The 18,151-nt window shown below is 50.5% G+C and overlaps 1 protein-coding gene and 1 gene segment (V, D, J or C); one reads left to right on the forward strand and one right to left on the reverse strand.

Moving 5' to 3' along the window:
- Window positions 1-816: 816 nt before the first annotated feature.
- Window positions 817-10,708, forward strand: LOC128978510 (T cell receptor alpha variable 1-1-like). The segment is given in 3 exon segments: window positions 817-865; window positions 1,653-1,929; window positions 10,615-10,708. Coding segments are annotated over 3 exon segments (420 nt in total).
- A 5,977-nt stretch (window positions 10,709-16,685) lies between these two features.
- Window positions 16,686-17,396, reverse strand: LOC128978526 (feather keratin Cos2-3-like). The gene is made up of 2 exons (XM_054396466.1): window positions 17,367-17,396; window positions 16,686-17,009 (listed from the first exon to the last, which is right to left on the reverse strand). Exon 2 carries the CDS (start codon window positions 16,986-16,988, stop codon window positions 16,686-16,688), a length of 303 nt encoding a protein of 100 aa, XP_054252441.1. The 5' UTR covers window positions 16,989-17,009; window positions 17,367-17,396.
- Window positions 17,397-18,151: the final 755 nt, after the last annotated feature.

Here is an 18,151-nt window from a genome sequence, read left to right on the forward strand (position 1 = left end):
GGGTAATTAATAGATAAGCCCAGACAGCGCTGCTCCACGAGTTTTGCCAAATTCGGACACTGCCCTTATGCATAAAACCGGCACGCTTGGCTTTTTCTAGGGTCCTGGCTTGCCTCCGATTTTATAAGTGGAATAAAGCTATTTTGTGGCTTAGCCTTTTCCATTTTCTGAGTTCTCTAAATTGTACTAAAGTTGCGCAGAAGCATCCTTGTAGAATTCATGACCAAACAGAACCTGTAAATAAAATTTAATCAGATTTCTGCTTAATTTTGAGGTGGGATTTTCAAGAAAATAAAGATAGCTATATTTTTATAATTCCTGCATTGTTAATTTAATCCAAATCAAAACAGGAGGCACAAAGACATTTTGGAGTCTCCATCCTTGGAGGCATTGCAAAGCTCTCTGGACATTGTCCAGGACATATTGTGAGGGGAGACAGAAACATGAAGGAAGGAGAGAGTGCCAGGAGTGTGTGGCTGGGGTCAGTAAGGGTGGTGGTCTGTTGAGGCCTCTGGCTCCATTCCTGCTCTTGGTAGAAATGCAGAAGTCCATCTTCCTGGAGGTGTGGAGAGAGCCCCCAGGGCCCCTCAGTGTGGAACTGTTGAGAATGCCCTTGGCTGAGGGAGCCACAGGGGCTGCTGCTGGAGGAAGGAGAGCCCCAGAAGGAGCTTTTCAGGCTCAGGAAGAAGAGATTTTTTCTCCTCCCCACTGCTTCCTTGGCTCCCCCAGCAGAGTCATTTCCGGCAGCTCTGCTGTCTTGTGGCTGGGAGATGCTTTGCTGACTCTCACTCCACCAACAGGCAGCTTGGTCTCCACATGCACCTCGCATACCTCATCCTCACTGCCTTTCTGGGGCAGTGGCTGGGTAAGTCCTGGCTCTTCCTCACTGCCTCTTTCTTCTTCTGCCCAGGAAACTCTGAGCAGCCTCGGCAGGTCCATGTGGGGAAATTCTCTGCAGTTGCAGGAAAACGCTGGGAAATGTCAGCTCACTCTTGGAGTTCTGCACTCCTTGCCTCAAGATTCTACTGTTGCAGAGAGGAGAGGAGAGATACCTCGGACACCTGCTCCTTCTTTTCTCTCCCCTTCCATCCATCTCTCTCTGCATCTCTCTTCTGGTCACCCTTCTGTCACTAGAGGGGATCTCAGCTGCATAAGGCAACTTAAATGCCTCTTCTGGCCAGCACTTATCTCCGTTGGCCTCTAGTTTTCTCCTGGAAGATAAGACATCTAGAGCTCCTTCTTTTTTCCAGTCAGCTCAGCATTGAATGTAATCAACTACTTAGAAGCCCTAAGAGGGGACAGGGATGGGGAAGCAGAATGAATCATGGAGCTACAGCTCCATGGGCCCCTCAACTTCTTTAGGAGTGCTGGTCCCAGCACACAAAAATCAGGCATGAGAGGCTGTTCCCTGATACTCTGGACAGTCACAGAAGGGAAATGAGAAGCAGGAGCACTGCACAAGTCTCTTCAGTATCAACACTGGGCTGGTAGCTCTTAGCTCCTGCCCAAAACTACTCTGCATCTAAATGTGCCAAGGCCTCAAGATGCTGTGACAGGCAAAGGGAGCTTTCTCCATCAGGGTTTTGCATCCACTCCTGGTTTGATTCCTGGAGCACTTCCTTGCAGAGCTAGTGACATTTGCTTTCTTCCAGGCACCATGGGACAGACCAGCATCACCCAGCAAGAAGGACAAGTCACAGTGAAGCAGGGAGACGCATTCCACACCACCTGCACATACCAGACACCTAACTTTTATGGCTTGCTCTGGTACCAGCAGAAGAAAGGCCAAGCTCCCCAGCTGCTCTCATATCAGGCAGCAGCTGGCCCCAAGCCCAGCGGCCGTCTGACCACGCTGCTGAACACCACGGGGAAATACAGCCTGCTGCAGCTGGAGGAAGTGGAGGTCTCTGACAGTGCCTTGTACCTCTGTGCTCTGGGTGACACCCTGGTGCAGGAGCTTGCTTGGCTGTGCAAGAAGCCATGGCAGGGAGGGGATGTGTCTAGGCAAGGCTGAGATTGGGGGAAGGAGTCCTTAGCCCTCCCCTGGCAGTGCTGCTTCCCCTGCGCACCCAGGAGTCTGCAGAACAGGATCCCATGATCTAAACTATTCTGTACTGTCCAAGCACCAATTTATTCTGACATTGTATTGAGTAGTCCAGACCAGACTCAGCAAAGGCTCTGCCTTCTTATCACCAATGTGTGGAATGCTGCACTGTTTGGAAGAGCCAGGAGCACATCCATGAGCCATTCCATTCAGATATTGTCCATTTGTTCACCTTGACCACCATTAATGGTCACAGTCATATCCATCTGCCCATACAGTTAAAGGGTTTGTCTGATTCAAGACAGTGACACCTTAAAACTTCCTCCATTGTGTTATTTCCTTCTTGCACATCAGCCACGGTTCACATAAGGATGCTGCACACAGGATCACAAGATCACAAGATGTTAGGAGTTGGAAGGGACCTCTGGAGATCATCGAGCCCAACCCCCTTGCCGGAGCAGGTCCATAGGATCTCTTGCAGGTCGCACAGGAATTCATCCAGATGGGTCTTGAAATCTCCGGAGAGGAGACTCCACAACCTCTCTGGGGAGCTTGTTGTGATGCTCTGTGATCCTCACAGTGAAGAAGTTCCTCCTCATATTGAGGTGGAACCTCCTGTGTTGTCGTTTTTATCCATTGCCCCTTGTCCTATCACAGGGTGCAACTGAGCGAAGTCTGTCCCCTCCCTCTTGACCCGCAGCCCTCAGAGATTCATAAACATTTATTAAATCCCCACTCAGTCTTCTCTTCTCCAGACTAAACAGCCCCAGGGCTGTCAGCCTTTCCTCATAAGGCAGTGCTCCAGTCCCTTGATGTTGTTTTTCGCTTTCTTATTCAGGCTGCTATTAGGTGACAAATGAAGGCACAATCTCTATTGCCATATAGCAATGAGATTCCAGAAATACAGAGAGCAGTGAATATCAGAAGTTCTCCCTGGAAGCTGCTGCATTGTAGAATCCCCAGTGTTACAGAGTCTCAGAGTCCCACTTACAGCAGAACTCCCGGAAGCAGCTAACCCAAGAGTGAGACAGTGAATAACTATTGCTGAATGGCTGTTTTTTATACTCTTTATATCTTTTATACTCTTATATCAATCCCTGAGCTGGTTTGAGGCCAGACAGATCCTCTCTTGCCCCGAGAGGGACAAAAGAATGACACTCACACAAACGGATTGGAGAGTGATGGAAAGTTTAAATGGAAAAGCAATTGGTGAAGCTACAGAAAACTACAAAGCATAGTGCCAAGAACATCCCAAAGCATACAGAGCCCCTTACATAATTCCCAAAGGCTTCCCAATCATTCCCCTTTCCCACCTGAGGGTATACCCAAAACCCCCAGGGCTCTTTCTTCCCCCCCCTCCCACTGCTAGGCAAGTCTCAGGCTGGCCAGGTCTGAGACTGCTCCGCCTCTCCATTCTCCGCCTCGCATTAGGCCTAGACAGGCCTAATAGGCCTGAGATACTCCCCCACTGTTACCCGATAAGAGAGAGCATCTCCCATGGGAGCAGAGAGGGAAGAAAGAGGAAGAGAAGGATTTTGCAGATGGTTTTATAGGGTGCAGGATTTATGGGTAGAAATACGGTGTTTCCTCTGTCCACCTTACTGGGTGGGCACTCGGGACACCAGAGGCGTAAGATATGTGGCAGTAGCAGGAGGCACCCAGCCTAAACTGCCACAATCCCTTAACCAGTAAAACCCAACCACAGAGATAAGCTAAAATCTTTTCCCAATGAGAGGTGCCAGCATGTCAAGGAGGTGGCTTCTGCAGCATGTTCCAATCCAAGGGTGCCAACGTGAGGATGTTGTTTTTGGCACACATGAAATGTTATTGGTTTGCTCTATGCAGCTAAGGAATTGGTCAGCTAAGGAATCCTGCACTCTGCACGCATCCAGCAGTGAACAACACACATCTGAACAGTGGCTGCAACACCTTAATCATCTTCATAGCCCTCCATTGGACTCTCTCGAGTAGATGCCTGTCCTTCTTGAACTAGGGAGCCCAAAACGGGATGCAGTATCCCAGGTGAGGTCTCACCAGGGCAGAGCAGAGGGGGGAAAGAACCTCCCTCAATCTGCTAGACACACTCTTAATGCACCCCAGGATCCCATTTGCCCTCTTGGCCACAAGGGCACATTGCTGACCCATGGAGAACTTCTTATCCACCAGGACTCCCAGGTCCTTTTCCACAGGGCTGCTCTCCAGTGGATCACCTCCTAACATGTGCTGGTGCAGTTTTATTCTTCCTTCCCAGATGAACGACTCTGCACTTATCCTTGTTGAACCTCATTAGGTTCCTCTCTGCCCAGCTCTCCAGTCTGCAATCCTGTAAACCTCTCTGGACAGTCTGCCCCAGGGCTCCAGCATCCTCACTGTGACAAAGTTTTGTCTCATGTTGAGATGGAATTTCCTGTGGTTGAGTTTCCATCCATTGGCCCTTGTCCTGTCACTGGGTAACACTGAAAAGAGCCTGGCTGCATCCTCCTGACAGCCACCCTTCAGGTATTTGTGGACATTAATAAGGTTCACTTCTCAGTCTTCTCCTCTCCAGCCTAAACTGCCCCAGGACTCTCAGCCTCTCCTCACAAATGCTGTCCTCTTTTTGTATCATGCCTCAGCTGAAGTATCTTAAATGAGAAAACCAGAGAAATGCCAGAAGTGTTTCCTTTCACTGACAGTGTGCACAGCAAGGCAGTGGTTGGTGCCACTTGTGATAAGATTTTGTTTAGCAAAATTGTAAACAAAAGAGTAAATTTCTCTGGATAGTCATCAACAGAGTAAGACTTTGCTTCATGTTGTCTCCTAAAGGTTTTTGAAGGGCAATGTTTGTCATTCAGTGGTGCCTGGGAATCTGTTGGATCCCTCCTGTAGGGGTTTACACCTTTGCACCTTTTCTTTCTCCTATCTGTACCTGAAACAATAGCACAAATCAAACACAAAGGAATGCTTGACGCACCAGTTCCATCATGGGGCATCCCTGGGCTCTCACTTCCCTCTTCTCTCAAGGGAGACAGCTCCAGTCTCAGCCTTATGTCAGAAACATCTCATCTGTGCCACTGGTAGAAACTAAGAGTGGATGACAGCCTTCTGGGTGGTCTTGATCATCTCCTCCAGGGAGACCCGTAGCTCTGAAATTTGTCAAGATGAAGAGAGCACCAGGCACAGAGGAGATTGTTGCTTTTCTCACGGCAACGGTGACCTGGTTCAGGCACAGCACGACGACCAATTGCAGGTCGCTTGGGTGATTCGCCCACTAACACCAATGTGGTGGATGGCAAATGGCGTTTATTGGTATGCAACACTGCATTATATAGCTTAGGTTTACAATGTAGCTTCCATCTGCTTACATCAAAGGTTAGTACTATTGGCTATCTGGAGAGGTGGAGAGGTGTCTTATCTTTTTGTACAGCGCATCTTTCCGTACAGCGTGACATCTTCCGACCGCCAGGCCCTAACTACCCACGCCAGGCCCTACTGCCCACATTTCCGCCCTCTCCATGCCTAACTAAATGGGTTAAAATATAAAAATGCTAAAAATATATGTGTAACAGTCTTAAATATATATGCACCATAGTGTTATATAAAATGTGCCAAATACATAAACAGATCAGCTAAAATACCCTACTCTCAATCTATGTTCTATAACAACCTTAAAAAATGTATGTATCACAAACTTGAGTAAAATAGCATAAGGCACTTTAGGCAAAAAGAACAGGGTACTACTAGGGATAACTAGGGAAAATTTAAAGCCAAATCATTCTTAAAGCAGTTGTTGATGTTCCACAAACATGATGTTGACTCTCTCTAGGCAGCTCTTGACAAATGACACAAGCCTATTCAGAATAAATGGTCCAAAAATCAATGTCATCACGATCATTATAATCGGTCCTGCCAAGGTAGATACCAGGGTGGTTAGCCAAGGTGAATGGTTAAACCATGATTCAAACCACCCTTGTTGGGCTTCCCTGTCTTTCTTTCTTTGGGCCAATCTCTCTCAATTCAGTCATCAAATCTCTGGCTACTCCTGTGTGATCAGCATAAAAGCAACATTCCTCCTTTAAGGCGGTACAAAGGCCTCCCTGCTTCATGAATAGAAGATCTAATCCCCGTCTATTTTGCAAAACTACCTCTGAAAGTGAGGAAAGAGATTTTTCCAGAGAGGTCATAGACTTTTCGATTTTTTGCAAGTTTTCATCGATGACAGCTTGTAGTTGAGATAGGCCTCGTTGTTGGGTTGCCAGGGAAGTCACTCCTGTAGCCGTGCCGGCTATTCCCAGACCGAGCAGCGTCACTATGGTCACCGCTGTTAGTACCTCTCTTTTTTGGAGCCTGCTATTGTCTTCTCCCCAATAGTAGTACATCTCTTCTTCTGGATGGTATAGGACCCTAGGAACAATCAAAACCTGTACACAAAAATCAGTAGAAGCATCAAAGCGTTCAAGGGAAACACAGGGTGTTACTCCCAATTTGTGGCAGATCCACATTGCAGATGCAGAAGGGATAGCCCATCTATAGTTTTTGTTAATTACAACAGTATTTACACAAACATCACTACCCCAGTTAACCATCATGGTATTACCAAAGCACACGCCTTGGCCTCTAACCTGACTCAGAGTGATCCCTTTTCGTGGTGTGTCCCATCTGCACTGGGCTGGATTGTTATCTGATGAATAGCTAAAAGAAGCATCGAGGGTAATGCCCTCATAAAAAGGGGGATACACATCATAGCATAACCAACAGGATTTTGTGAGATTCGGGTTTGACTGATTCAGTGACTGAAAGGTGGCATCTAACACATCAAAAAACGGTTTGTTGGGCAAATAGTAGGGTTTCATCTTTGGTTTGCTTAATAGAGCCATTTGTTCAATTGGCTGGGAACTGGTTGGAACGGGGGTTGAGGTTGGCAAGTTTCTTTTTCTTTGCTGATTATCACTTTTGATCACAGCATTGGGGCCAATCGCTGTGCTGGTCTTTACTTTCTGTTTTTTAATAAAAAATAGTCGCCCCCTATCTTTGCCAGATTCCCAGAACCTAAAGCCCCAAGTTTTATCGATGGTCCATCCCAGGTCATTTTCCTTGGTTACGTTTAACATAAAATAGCGACACCAGTTTCCGATCTTTCCACTGGACGCTGCAAATCCCAGCCTAAGAGGATCTTTAGGGGGAGTGACACATCCATAAGGTCCTCGCTGGAGTGTCAGATACTTGTCTGGTCCTGCCTCTGGTGTCCAGTCTGAGGCTATAGTTTCACATCCCCAGTAAGTACAAAAATAATGATGGGGCAGGTTACAGTATGTTCTGCCAGGGTTAGAGCTGGGGCAAATATAAAAACTTGCATCCTGATAACAGAGGTCAACCGGGACTAAATTGCAGATATTAACCTGAAAGCTAGGGGGTCCTGAGGTTATGATCTCGTGCAGTATTTTTTGATCCTCCCACCTCATTAGCACCCATTCCCATGGTTGGTGGCCATACGAGCCACTGGATGGCACTACCATCCCCAAAAGTAAGATTACGCAGTAACATTGCAGCCTCCCTTTTTTGGGACTATCCCGGCATTGTCCAGATGTTACTGGTGTGGAGCTTCTGGGTACGGGTGGAGTAACTGCTGGTTTGTCATCCACTGTTTCCAGCGGGATGTATGGGTTACGAGGGCGTCCGATGAACAAATCCTGTGGATAAAGACTCACAGTTTTCATTAGCCTTATTCTGGAGGTCCGGTTTGATAGATTTAAGGGGATACCACTTAACACTGCCATCCTTTTTGATGGCGGTGTACCCTCGCCCTGTCAGAACTAGTCTCCACCCTTGTTCCCATTCTCCCAGCTCGTTTCTGATTATGACTGACGGACCTTCCTCTAGCGCTCGAGCAGCCCAGTGTTTTTGGGTGGGGCTGTTTGCTTCATCCCCCCTGGGGAACTGATTTAGTGCCAATAGAGCTGTTGTCAGTAGACGCGCCTGATCACTTGAGGGAATGACATTGGTGAAACCTTCTGCTTTTGCCAATACTTCCAGTCTGGATTTCAAAGTTTGGTTCGCTCGCTCGGCTATGGCCTGCCCTGTGCTGTTGTATGGAATGCCCTGTATAAGGGTAATACCCCATTTCGAGGCGAATGCTTGGGCTGATTTAGAGACAAAGTTCGGTCTGTTATCTGTTTTTATCTGGTTTGGGACACCGAGCCATGCCATGGCCGTTAGCCAATGCTGGATAGTTGCTTTAGAATCAGTTTTAGGATGTTGTGTGGCTACGATAACTCCACTGTAAGTGTCCACAGTCACTGCTAGCCACGCTCGGGGTTTGAGCAATTGGCAAAGTGTAAAGTCTGTCTGCCACAGTTCTGAGGCTTTGAGGCCTCTGGGGTTTATTCCTCCAGACCACAATGGTGCTTTTTGACAGTGGAGACATGTGACTACTATATGTTTTGCATCCGTGGCCGAGATCCCACATCTCTTGACTAGCGCTTTGGCTCCGATGTGGAGGGACTCATGTAGCTGCCGGGCATCTCTTAGCGTCCACAACCCTTTTGTGGCAGTGTCTGCTTTGTCATTGCCGGTTTGAAAAAACCCTTTAATTGGGTTGTGGCTGTTGACATGAATGACTGATATAATGCCCTTTCGGGAAAAAAGTGCTTCTTCCAGCATTAAAGCTGCTGTGGATGTAGACACACCGGGCCCCGACATGGCCAGGCAAAGCTTAGCCACAAACATGGAATCGGTCACGATGTTAAGGTGCTCCATTGGAAATAGTCCACATGCCAGTACCACTGCCGATGCCTCCAGCTGCTGGACTGAGAGCGTGCAGTCGGTCATTTTGACACAGTGCCATTCTTCTTCCGACTGCCATACCGCTGCTGCAGTTGATGTCATTGAGGATGTGTCTGTAAAAACCGTTGGTCCCTGCTGGGGCTGGTCCATGACCTTCCGTGGGAGGTCAATATCAACAATTGCCAGCATTTGAGTCCAGGAGGGCCTTGTGGCATACCGAACTTCCCCGCCAAACCCAAGGAGGGCTATGGCCAGATCCTCTGACATTGCCACTGATTGTGTTGGAAGCTGTTTGCAAAAGGGTAGGTATATCCTGGCAGGTTCAATGCCCAGATGTTTTAGGGCGAGTTTTCTGCCTTTCATGATGAGGTTGCCAAGGCACTCGACTCCTGGAGAGAATGCACGTGATGGTTTTCCCAGGACTAACCACTGTATTGGTTGAGCTTTTTCAGGAATTCCTTGGGCTAAAGCCCCTACTCCCCCTCCCTCTGTGAAGTGTACGTACAGGTCGAGTGGCACATCTGGGTTCCACCTGGCAAGCGTGCTTGACGATATCTGCTGCTCAATGAAATCAAGAGAGTTCATTGCCTCTGTTGTCAGGGTTTTCTGTTCCCATGGGTTCTTTCCTTTCAGGAGATCATACAAGGGGGCCATGGTTGCAGGAAGGATCAGAACGATGTTACGGAGCCATTGCAGGGATCCCACTAACTGCTGCATGTCATGGATCTTTATTTGGGGAGGGGTCACATAGGAACCTGTGATCCCCACTCCCAAAAAGCTTACACATGGCCCTTTTTTGACCTTTGTGCTCGCGATCTCAAACCCATTTGTTTTCAAAGTCTCTGAAACCATCGACACCAGCTGATCCACTTGATTTCCTGATGGCACGGTGATCAAGATGTCATCCATGTATTGAATGATGGTCGCGGTTGGGTCGCTGTGTCAAATTGGTGCCAGTGCTCGATCCACTGTGATCTGGCAGATGGTGGGTGAATTGATCATTCCTTGAGGTAGCACCTTCCACTGGAAGCGCAGATTGGGGCGCTGACTGTTCAGGAACACAACAGAAAAAGCAAACCGCTCCTTGTCCTCCTCATGCAGGGATATTGAAAAGAAACAGTCCTTGATGTCAAGAACAGCACAGGGTTGTCCCACTGGTATCATAGAGTTCATGGGCAACAGCGTTTGAACAGGACCCATTGGGTGAATTCTTTTGTTTACTTCACACAGGTTGTGGAGCAGGCGAAACACCTCCCCACTTTGTTTGGGTGTTACAAAAACTGGGGTGTTCCATGGACTGGTGGAGGGTTCTATGTGACCTCACTGTAACTCACGGTCAACTAGCTTGAGAAGAGCGATCATTCGAGGCTTTGACAGGGGCCACTGCTTGACCCACACTGGGTCAGATGATTTCCATGTCAGTCTAATTGGTGGGAGTGGGTGTGCGGCAGTGGCCCTCATGGTAAATTTGTCACTCTGGCTTTTAGTAGGGTTAGAGCGTCCCTTCCTAAGAGGGGAGGTACTCTTGGCATGACATATGGAAAGAGGGCAATAGTTTTCTCTGGTGCCTTTTCAGTGTGAAGTGTTATTGCTATCAATTCAGCACTCTTCCGAGCTCAGGTTAGTCCCCCGACCCCACCCACCATGGGCGCGTCCACTAATTTCCAGTGCAGTGGCCAATTCGATTCAGAGATGACAGTAACGTCTGCTCCGGTGTCAATCAAAAAAGAGAAGCCAGTGGTAGTACTGTTTGGGTTGTTACAGAGAAAACAGGTCCCCCACACCACTGGTGGGTTGTCACACTTCGCTGCCAGGGCCACCCTGGGGTCCCGTCCCCAAGGGGCGGCCCCTGTTGTTCTTGGAACAGGGACAAAGTTGGCTGAATTGTCGGTTGGGCCATAAAATTGGTCGCTCTCCGAGGGGGCATCTGGTCTGAGAACGTCCTGCCCCAACCAGGATTGGCATAGTTGGGCCGCCTCATACCTCGGGTGGGAGAGGACTGTGTCTGGCCCAGATGCCCTCTCCCCCTCCTGTTTCCCTGTGTTTTACACCTGCATTCCTTAGCAAAATGCCCTTTCCTTCCACAACCCCAACATGATCCCCTGGATCGGTTTTGTCACGGGGGAGGCGTTGCCGGTGAATCCTTCGCCTCAGGACAGTCTGCTGCGACATGGCCCCTCCAGTCGCATTTACGGCATGTCTCTACATTAGTCATGGCAGTGCGAATGGCCACCTGGAGCGGGACTAGACGTTCTTCCTTCGTGACATGTTTAATCATGTCCGCGATGCTTGACCCCGTTGGCAGCGATCGCAAGATCTCTTTAGTTGCAGAGTTGCACTGTTGCCGTAAGCATTCGGCTACAACTGGACCTCTTGCCTCCGGGGGCAGGGCCGAGGAATCGACCGCTGCTTGGAGGCGCTCCACAAATTGTGTGAAACTCTCACTCTCACTTTGCTTTATAGTAGACCACGGTGACGGTCTAGCAATAGTTTTGGAGGTTATATGAATGGCTTCCTTAGCCGCGTAAGTGGTTGCTATAATTTCATGAGCCCGCATGCCCTGGGCTTGCGCCTGGGGGGTAGGCATTGTTGGGTCCTTGCCCAGTAGCTGCTGCAGGCTGGAGCCGTGTAGCGGGTGGTCCGCCCCAGTTACTTGAGCCAATTGCGTCACGCAGCCATCCTCCCATTCTTGTCTAAAGACAATCATCCCTGCCCCATTGAACAGCAACCTACAGACTTGTCTTATATCAAACAGGAGCATGTCGTCTCCCCCAAAAACACCGTCTATAAGGGTGGTGACTACGGCAGAGCTGAGTCCTTTTTCCGCAATCGCTTTAGCGATCGCTTGTATCTCCTTAGGGTTTATAGGTGAATAGACCCTCTGTCCCCCCTCCGTTACCCGGACCGGGTACGCTAGCGGGACTGAAGGAATCCACTCTGCACATACTATCTGTATTTTTCTCCAGTCCGTGAGAGGTATCTGTTCCTCTCACACCTCTCCTTTGACTCGATTGGGGGCATTTTGGCATTTGGGTTTGTCTGTCTCCGTCTCCTCCTCCTCTGAATTTGAGTCATCTATAGTCCAAGTGCTGGGCCAGTCATCCCAGCTGATGTCCGATCCGGAGTCGGAAGTCGACTGGCTAGTTACTTCCGGATACCAGTATCTTTTTGTTGAACTCTGGTCCTGCCCACTTCTCTTACGCGGGCTTTGACCCCGCCCACTCCCCTTACACGCGGGTCGTCCCCCCTTTCTTGGCTCGGCCCACCTTCTGCTCAGGCTTTGTTCCCACCCGCTCCCCTTGCGGGTGAGCCTTTTCCCCCTTCTCGATTCCCCCCGCCCTCTGCTCGAATGGGCGTCCTGGTTGGTTCTTCGTCCCTCACCTACGTTCTTTTTCTCTTTTCTATGTTCTCCATTATTCTCATCGCTCTCGCTCTCCTCCCCCTCCCATTCATGCGCATTTGTTGGTCTTAGCGCTTCTTTCCTACTCCCGCCAGAGACATCCTCACCCCGCCCTTCTCCTTTCTTCTCGGCACCATTTTGTGGCGCATAGGGCGGTGGTCTGACCCATCTTTCCTCAGCCTCTGGTTTCCCCACTGTGCCTCTGGCTTCCTCCGTCAGCCCTTCCCAGAAGGATTTTGCTCACTTCTGTCCTTCCGTGGGTGGGTCGGGGTTCGCAGATTGGGGGTTCGGAGGTGGGGGGGCGGAGATTGGAGGTTCAGAAATGGGGGAGGCGGAGATTGGGGGTTCGGGGATTGGGGAGGCGTGCCGCTCTCCCGCAGATCTTTAGACTCGTGGTTTGGGGATTGTGGGGGCGTGTCGCCCCCGGGCCGATCTTTAGACCCGGGAAGATCATTCTCAGCTGGAGCGCATGAGGTCTGCGTGGCTGCCCCGACTCCCAGTTTTGGGGTTGCCAACAAACAGTCCTTTGCTGCTCTCCATGTCTCCTGCTCATTTCTGGCCGTTCGTATGGCCTGCATGACTTTTCCCCATGATTTAAGGGTTTTTCCATCCCCCGAGGACATCACCTCGTCAGCTACTGCTTTGGAGCATCTATCCCACACTTCAGGGTGGAGTATCTCCACTGGCTGTGTGATTGCGCCCAACTGGACGAGCCTTGCTACGGCAAGGGTAAAGTCCTTGGGCTTGCAACCGATGCCCCACTGCTTATGTAATTGTGATACAACCTTCACAAGGGCTTTCATCCTCCTTGCGGGTCCGGGAGCGTCCTCCCTACGGGTCCGGGAGCATCCTCACCGCCGGGCTGGTCCAGCCGCTCCGGCCGCTGTTCACCCGTCCAAGCAAATTTCCCGATTCCCAGCTGTTGATTTCCCGGGTTTCGGCACCACTTGTTGCCTTTCTCACGGCAACGGTGACCTGGTTCAGGCACAGCACGACGACCAATTGCAGGTCGCTTGGGTCGTTTGCCCACTGACACCAATGTGGTGGATGGCAAATGGCATTTATTGGTATGCAACACCGCATTATATAGCTTAGGTTTACAACGTAGCTTCCGTCTGCTTACATCAAAGGTTAGTGCTATTGGCTATCTGGAGAGGTTGGCGGGCACCCAGGACACCAGAGGTGTATCTCATGCAGCAGTGGCAGGGGGCACCCAGCCTAAACTGCCACAGGGGGGGACATTTAAGGCCTAGATGTTTGGCCTGGTTAAGTGGAGGTTAAGGAAAACTTTAGCTTAATGGGCTTCTGTGTTAAGCCCAGAGTATGCGTTTTATGTATTTTGTATGCTTTGCACTGTAGCCTGTAGTTTATGAATAGCACTTCCATTTAAACTTCCAATAATATTCTGGATTTCTATCCAATCCTGTGTGGAGGTTTTTCTTTAACTACTTTTAGAAAAGTTAGAGAGACTGTCTTGCTCCCTGTAAAACCAAGACAACGCCCCCACCCCAGCCATGTCACCACAGAATATTCACAGGTGGCACAGGCACTGGCACACTCAGACAGGCATGGAGATCTGGGTGCACATGGCCATGTTCACACACACACACACACACAGGCACACTGACACACACGCACTCACTTACTGCCCTCCCACACCCTGTGTGTACTCAGCCTTGCCCAGACCCCCCAGATGCTCCTGCTGCGCCCCATTTGCAGCCTCTTGCTCTCCCAGGTTGTTCCAGGGCACAGCCAGATACTAAGCATCACCACAAACACAGCCTCAGGCACAGGCAGGTGCAGCTGCACAGGACAAAGCACAGCCTCACCACAGGAAGGAGAGAAGGTCTCTGAAGTCTAAGCCACAGAGTCTTGCTTGGTCATTCAGCCTGTTCACAAGCAAAGTTTGTGCACAAGAGACAAAGTCAAAGCTAGAGAGCATCCTAGTGCTGTAGCTGTAGGGGTGCCCCACCCAGCACATCAAAAGAGCTCCAAAGTCTGACATGATCCAGCCCCTCCCTGCTGATGGCCTCAGGGCTGTTGTGGAGGTGTGGGACCAGTTCCAGCTTCAGTGCAGGGGGAGGTGCTGCCCTGACATGCTCCCAGGTCAGCAAAGAGTTGTGTGTCTCTGGGTAGCCAGATGCCCAGCAGCTGCAACTGCTGAGGCCTGCACAGCAGAGAAGAAACTGCCTGAAGAGAAATGTCCTCTCCTCAAAGGGCAAGCAAATGTTAATGAGCGGGTGTGTGGTAGTTTTAGGCTGTGCCTAGAAAATTTTTCACAGATCGTGAACAGAAAGTGGTAGAATGTAAATAAATCACCATTGGATGTGAAAAGGAAAATAATGATAAGGTCTAAATACTCCCATTGGCCTGACTGCTAACATAAAGTTAGATCTGTAAAGTAACTTTCTCTCTTTTCGGCTTCCTTCGCTCTGGCAGATCCTAGCTGGCTTTGCTTCGATGTGCTGTTTTGCTTTGGCTAAGGACTAACAAATGACTCTCTGCCCTTCTCCTTTCTTCTCTTGTCCTGTGTACAGTGGGGAGGAAGGGAGCTGGGAGAGAAAGCTGTTGGCATCTCCCTGGTATTGTCCAGGGGGATTCTTGTGTTTATAAATTGTAAATGTATATATAAATATTGTCTATTTTGTACATGTTCATTGCATTTCTATATTTCTAGATCATAGTTATTCTTGTAAATACAACTTCCTTTGCTTCTTTAACTGAGCTGCTCTGGCAATTTTGTGTTGGAGGGAATTTTCAACTCATGATACAGGTGACATGAGGAGGAGGAGGAGGAGAAGGAGGTGTCTTTTGGGTCTTTTCTGCATTCCCTCTGTGTGCCCCAGGCAGTTTGATCTCTGGGGCCTCTCCTGGGCTTGTCCCAGCTGGATAATGCTCTCTCTTCACACAGGCCAATTAAAGGCCACCAGCAGAGCTCTCTCCAGAGGCTGCCAGGCTGGGTGTTTGCCTGGTGCTGGAGGCTGACTTGGCCTTGAAAGCTCCAAAGTGAGAAAGAAGTCAAGGCAACTATGGACACATGGACACAGAGAAGAGTCAGGCAAGGGGTGCAGCTACTGGTTTCCAAGTCTGTAAGCACAGGTAAGGGCTGAGTCTTTAGTCTGGATTGAGAGGAAGATCTGAGTAAAGATCTAAGGGCCAAGTCACACAAGAGGTGAGTTGGGAGAAATTCACCTCCCCAGTTTCCAGAGCAAATGTCTCCAGGGGAGCTACTCATCATTGATCATCAGTGGAGAGAATAAGGCACTTCATTTGCCATAATTCCATCCTTCTGCTTCCACACTTTTGTCAGGTCACCTGGGTTTTCATGGCAGGAAATGGGGTATGAGGCTGTAGTGGCTGCCAGGAGACATTTCCACTGATTCAAAGGGATGAGACTTACCTGTCAAAGAATCCTCTCCCCACAGGCAGTTCCTGAGCACAGACTGGAGGCACCAATGATGCTGTCAAGAGCTCTGAGCCCATCTGCAGCTCTCTTGGCAAGTGGACCCAGGTGCCTGGTCCTGGCTGATCTTCAGCTTCTCCTGCATGCTCTGGGTCAGAGCAGTTTGATCTCCCTCAGAAATGCATCGTTTCACTGTCCCCATCTGGCTGCTGACTGCCCTCAGCTCCCACAGGCTTAGCTTCAGCTACCAACCTCAACTCAGGCAACATCAGCTCCTTGGAACATCTTCTCCCTGCTACTCCTGCCCATGGCTGCTGGCCATAGCCCCAGGTTGGGTCTCGGATGGGACGGGAATCTGGAACAACAGCTACGGGCCATGACAAGAGCTGTTCCCTGCTTTACCACTCTGACCATTCTGCAGAGCAAATCATCATGTGGAGCCCAAGAACCAGCCCCTGCCACAGCAAGAGGAAAGTCCTTCCTGAACAGCTCACAGAGCTGCTGAGCCCTCAGGGCCTCCTTGCCAAGACCTGATGGTCCCTGGCAGCAGAGCAGAGCAACCAGGGATGTCTTCTTCAGCTCCAAGGCATGGGGCACACAGAGCAATCCCTGCAGAGTGTCCCAACCTCCTAATCAACTGAGAATGGAGAAGGGTCTCCTTGTGCCCTCATCACATTTTACTCCTTGTCCTTTCACAGCTTGGGGAGTGTCCAGAAAGGAAAGGACCACACAGAGGCCAGGCTTGAATGCAGCAGAACTTTAATGAGTCAAAAGAGGCAAACAAAGTCACTGTAAGTGGAGGACAGCAGTGCAGGAATGCCCAAAAGCCCTCAAGATTCTCTGGTCCATAGCCATGGAGAAGTTCCTGCATGGTGGCTGGCTGACTGACTTCCTCAAAGAGGAAGAGGAGGCAGAGGGTCCCCTCCAGGCTGGGGACCTGGCTGCCAAGGGGAAGCAAAGCAAACAAGGAAAGGGAAAGACAAAGCCAAGCAAAGACATCCAAGGTCTCCATCCTTTGCCCAGCAGCACCTTCTGAGCTCCTGGAGGTGTCTCCCTGGGCTTCCCCAGCAGCTCTGTCAGCGCAGGTACCTTCTGCCATAGGAGCGGCTGGAAATGCCAGAGAGGTCACAGCAGCCAGAGTTGATGGGCACTCCCTCACAGCTGAGGATGCTGCCAACAGCAGCGGAGCTGGAGGAGCCCACAACGGTGTTCTGCGGGAAGGAGCTGAGGATGGGGCCGGGCAGGGTCACCACCACAGCTGGAGGCTCAATGGCCACCGTGGAGCTCTGGCACTGTCTGACACAGGGCTCATTGCAGCTGTTGGCCAGCGGGGTTGGGCCGCAGGGCCGGCAGGGCAGGCACTGGGTGTAGCAGGACATGTCTGGAGGGGGGAGGTGCACCTGGGAGAGAGGGCAGGGAGGAAGCAGAGAAGGCAGCTGGGTGAGGAGCAGCCTGGTGACACTATCACAAAGGAGCCAAGGCCAAGACTGAGTGGGCAGCTGGAAGCTGTGCAGCAGCCGCAGGGGCTTCAGCACCCTGTAAAGAGCAGCCTGGCCCAGGGTGGCTCTCTCTGATTTCAGGAACCAAAAGCTCCCTCAGCCACCTCCCAGCCCCTCCCTAAGCAGACCTTCTCCTACTTCCCTCTGTCCTCACAAGAAGACCCAAACATCAGGACAGAACAGAGGCAAGAGCAGCTGAGAGCTCCATCGAGGGGAGATCTTGTTTTGAAAGAGGAGCAGAAGGGGCTTCAGACTCACCTGGTTCCCAAATAGAAGGAGGCAGGAGAAGTGGATGAGAGAGCAGGAGCCATGGGCTGCCTTTTATACCTGCCCTTCACTGCTGCAGGACCAGAGGCAGCTTGGCAGAGGTAACAATTTTTGCTGAGGCTCATCCTGAATGCAAAGCATCACAGCTAAGGACATGGCTGTTCTCTCATTTCCTGCACTGCTGCCTTTTCATCTCCCTGTCTGTGGCAGGCCCATGCCCCAGTGAAGGCTTCTTGTGAGCACTGGGTGGAAAGGCCTCAGGATTTCCAGGGCAGGAATGCAGGAGTGCAGGCAGAAGACTCAGCTCAGGTGCTGGAGAGTTCCAGATGAGAGCAGTGATGTCAGCCTGGGTCACTCTGTTGGGGCTCTAGGAAGTGCTGGGTTTTGTCCTCAGCTCACCCCAGTGGTCACTTGTTGTGGCCTCCCCAGGTCTGTGCCTTGATTTGTGCCAGATCTGACCCCATCCGGTGTAACACTGCCCAGCCTCAGAGACCTTCAGCAGAGTCCATGCCTCATGGTGCTGCTCTGTTACCTCTTGTCTTGTGTGCACTTGGAAGCAGACAGCTGTGTGTGAGTGCAGGCTAGAGCACAAAGATGTGGTGAACTCCACAGGGGTGTGCGTGAGCCTGTGTGTGAGTGTCCCTCTGTGTCCCCCAGCAGGAGGACATGTCCTGCTCATGGCAGGGACACTCTGCATTGGTCACTCCGTGAGCACCATAGAGCAACAAATGCAGGAGTGACTGAGCATGGCTGGCTGTCCCCCTTCAGCCTTTGCT

Source organism: Indicator indicator, chromosome 37 (genome assembly GCF_027791375.1).
Source record: "Indicator indicator isolate 239-I01 chromosome 37, UM_Iind_1.1, whole genome shotgun sequence".
NCBI classification, from domain to species: Eukaryota; Metazoa; Chordata; class Aves; order Piciformes; family Indicatoridae; genus Indicator; species Indicator indicator.

What these genes read in the sequence shown, in the direction of transcription:
- LOC128978526 (XM_054396466.1), bottom strand. Translation starts at nt 16,988, where the DNA reads ATGTCCTGCTACACCCAGTGCCTGCCCTGCCGGCCCTGCGGCCCAACC.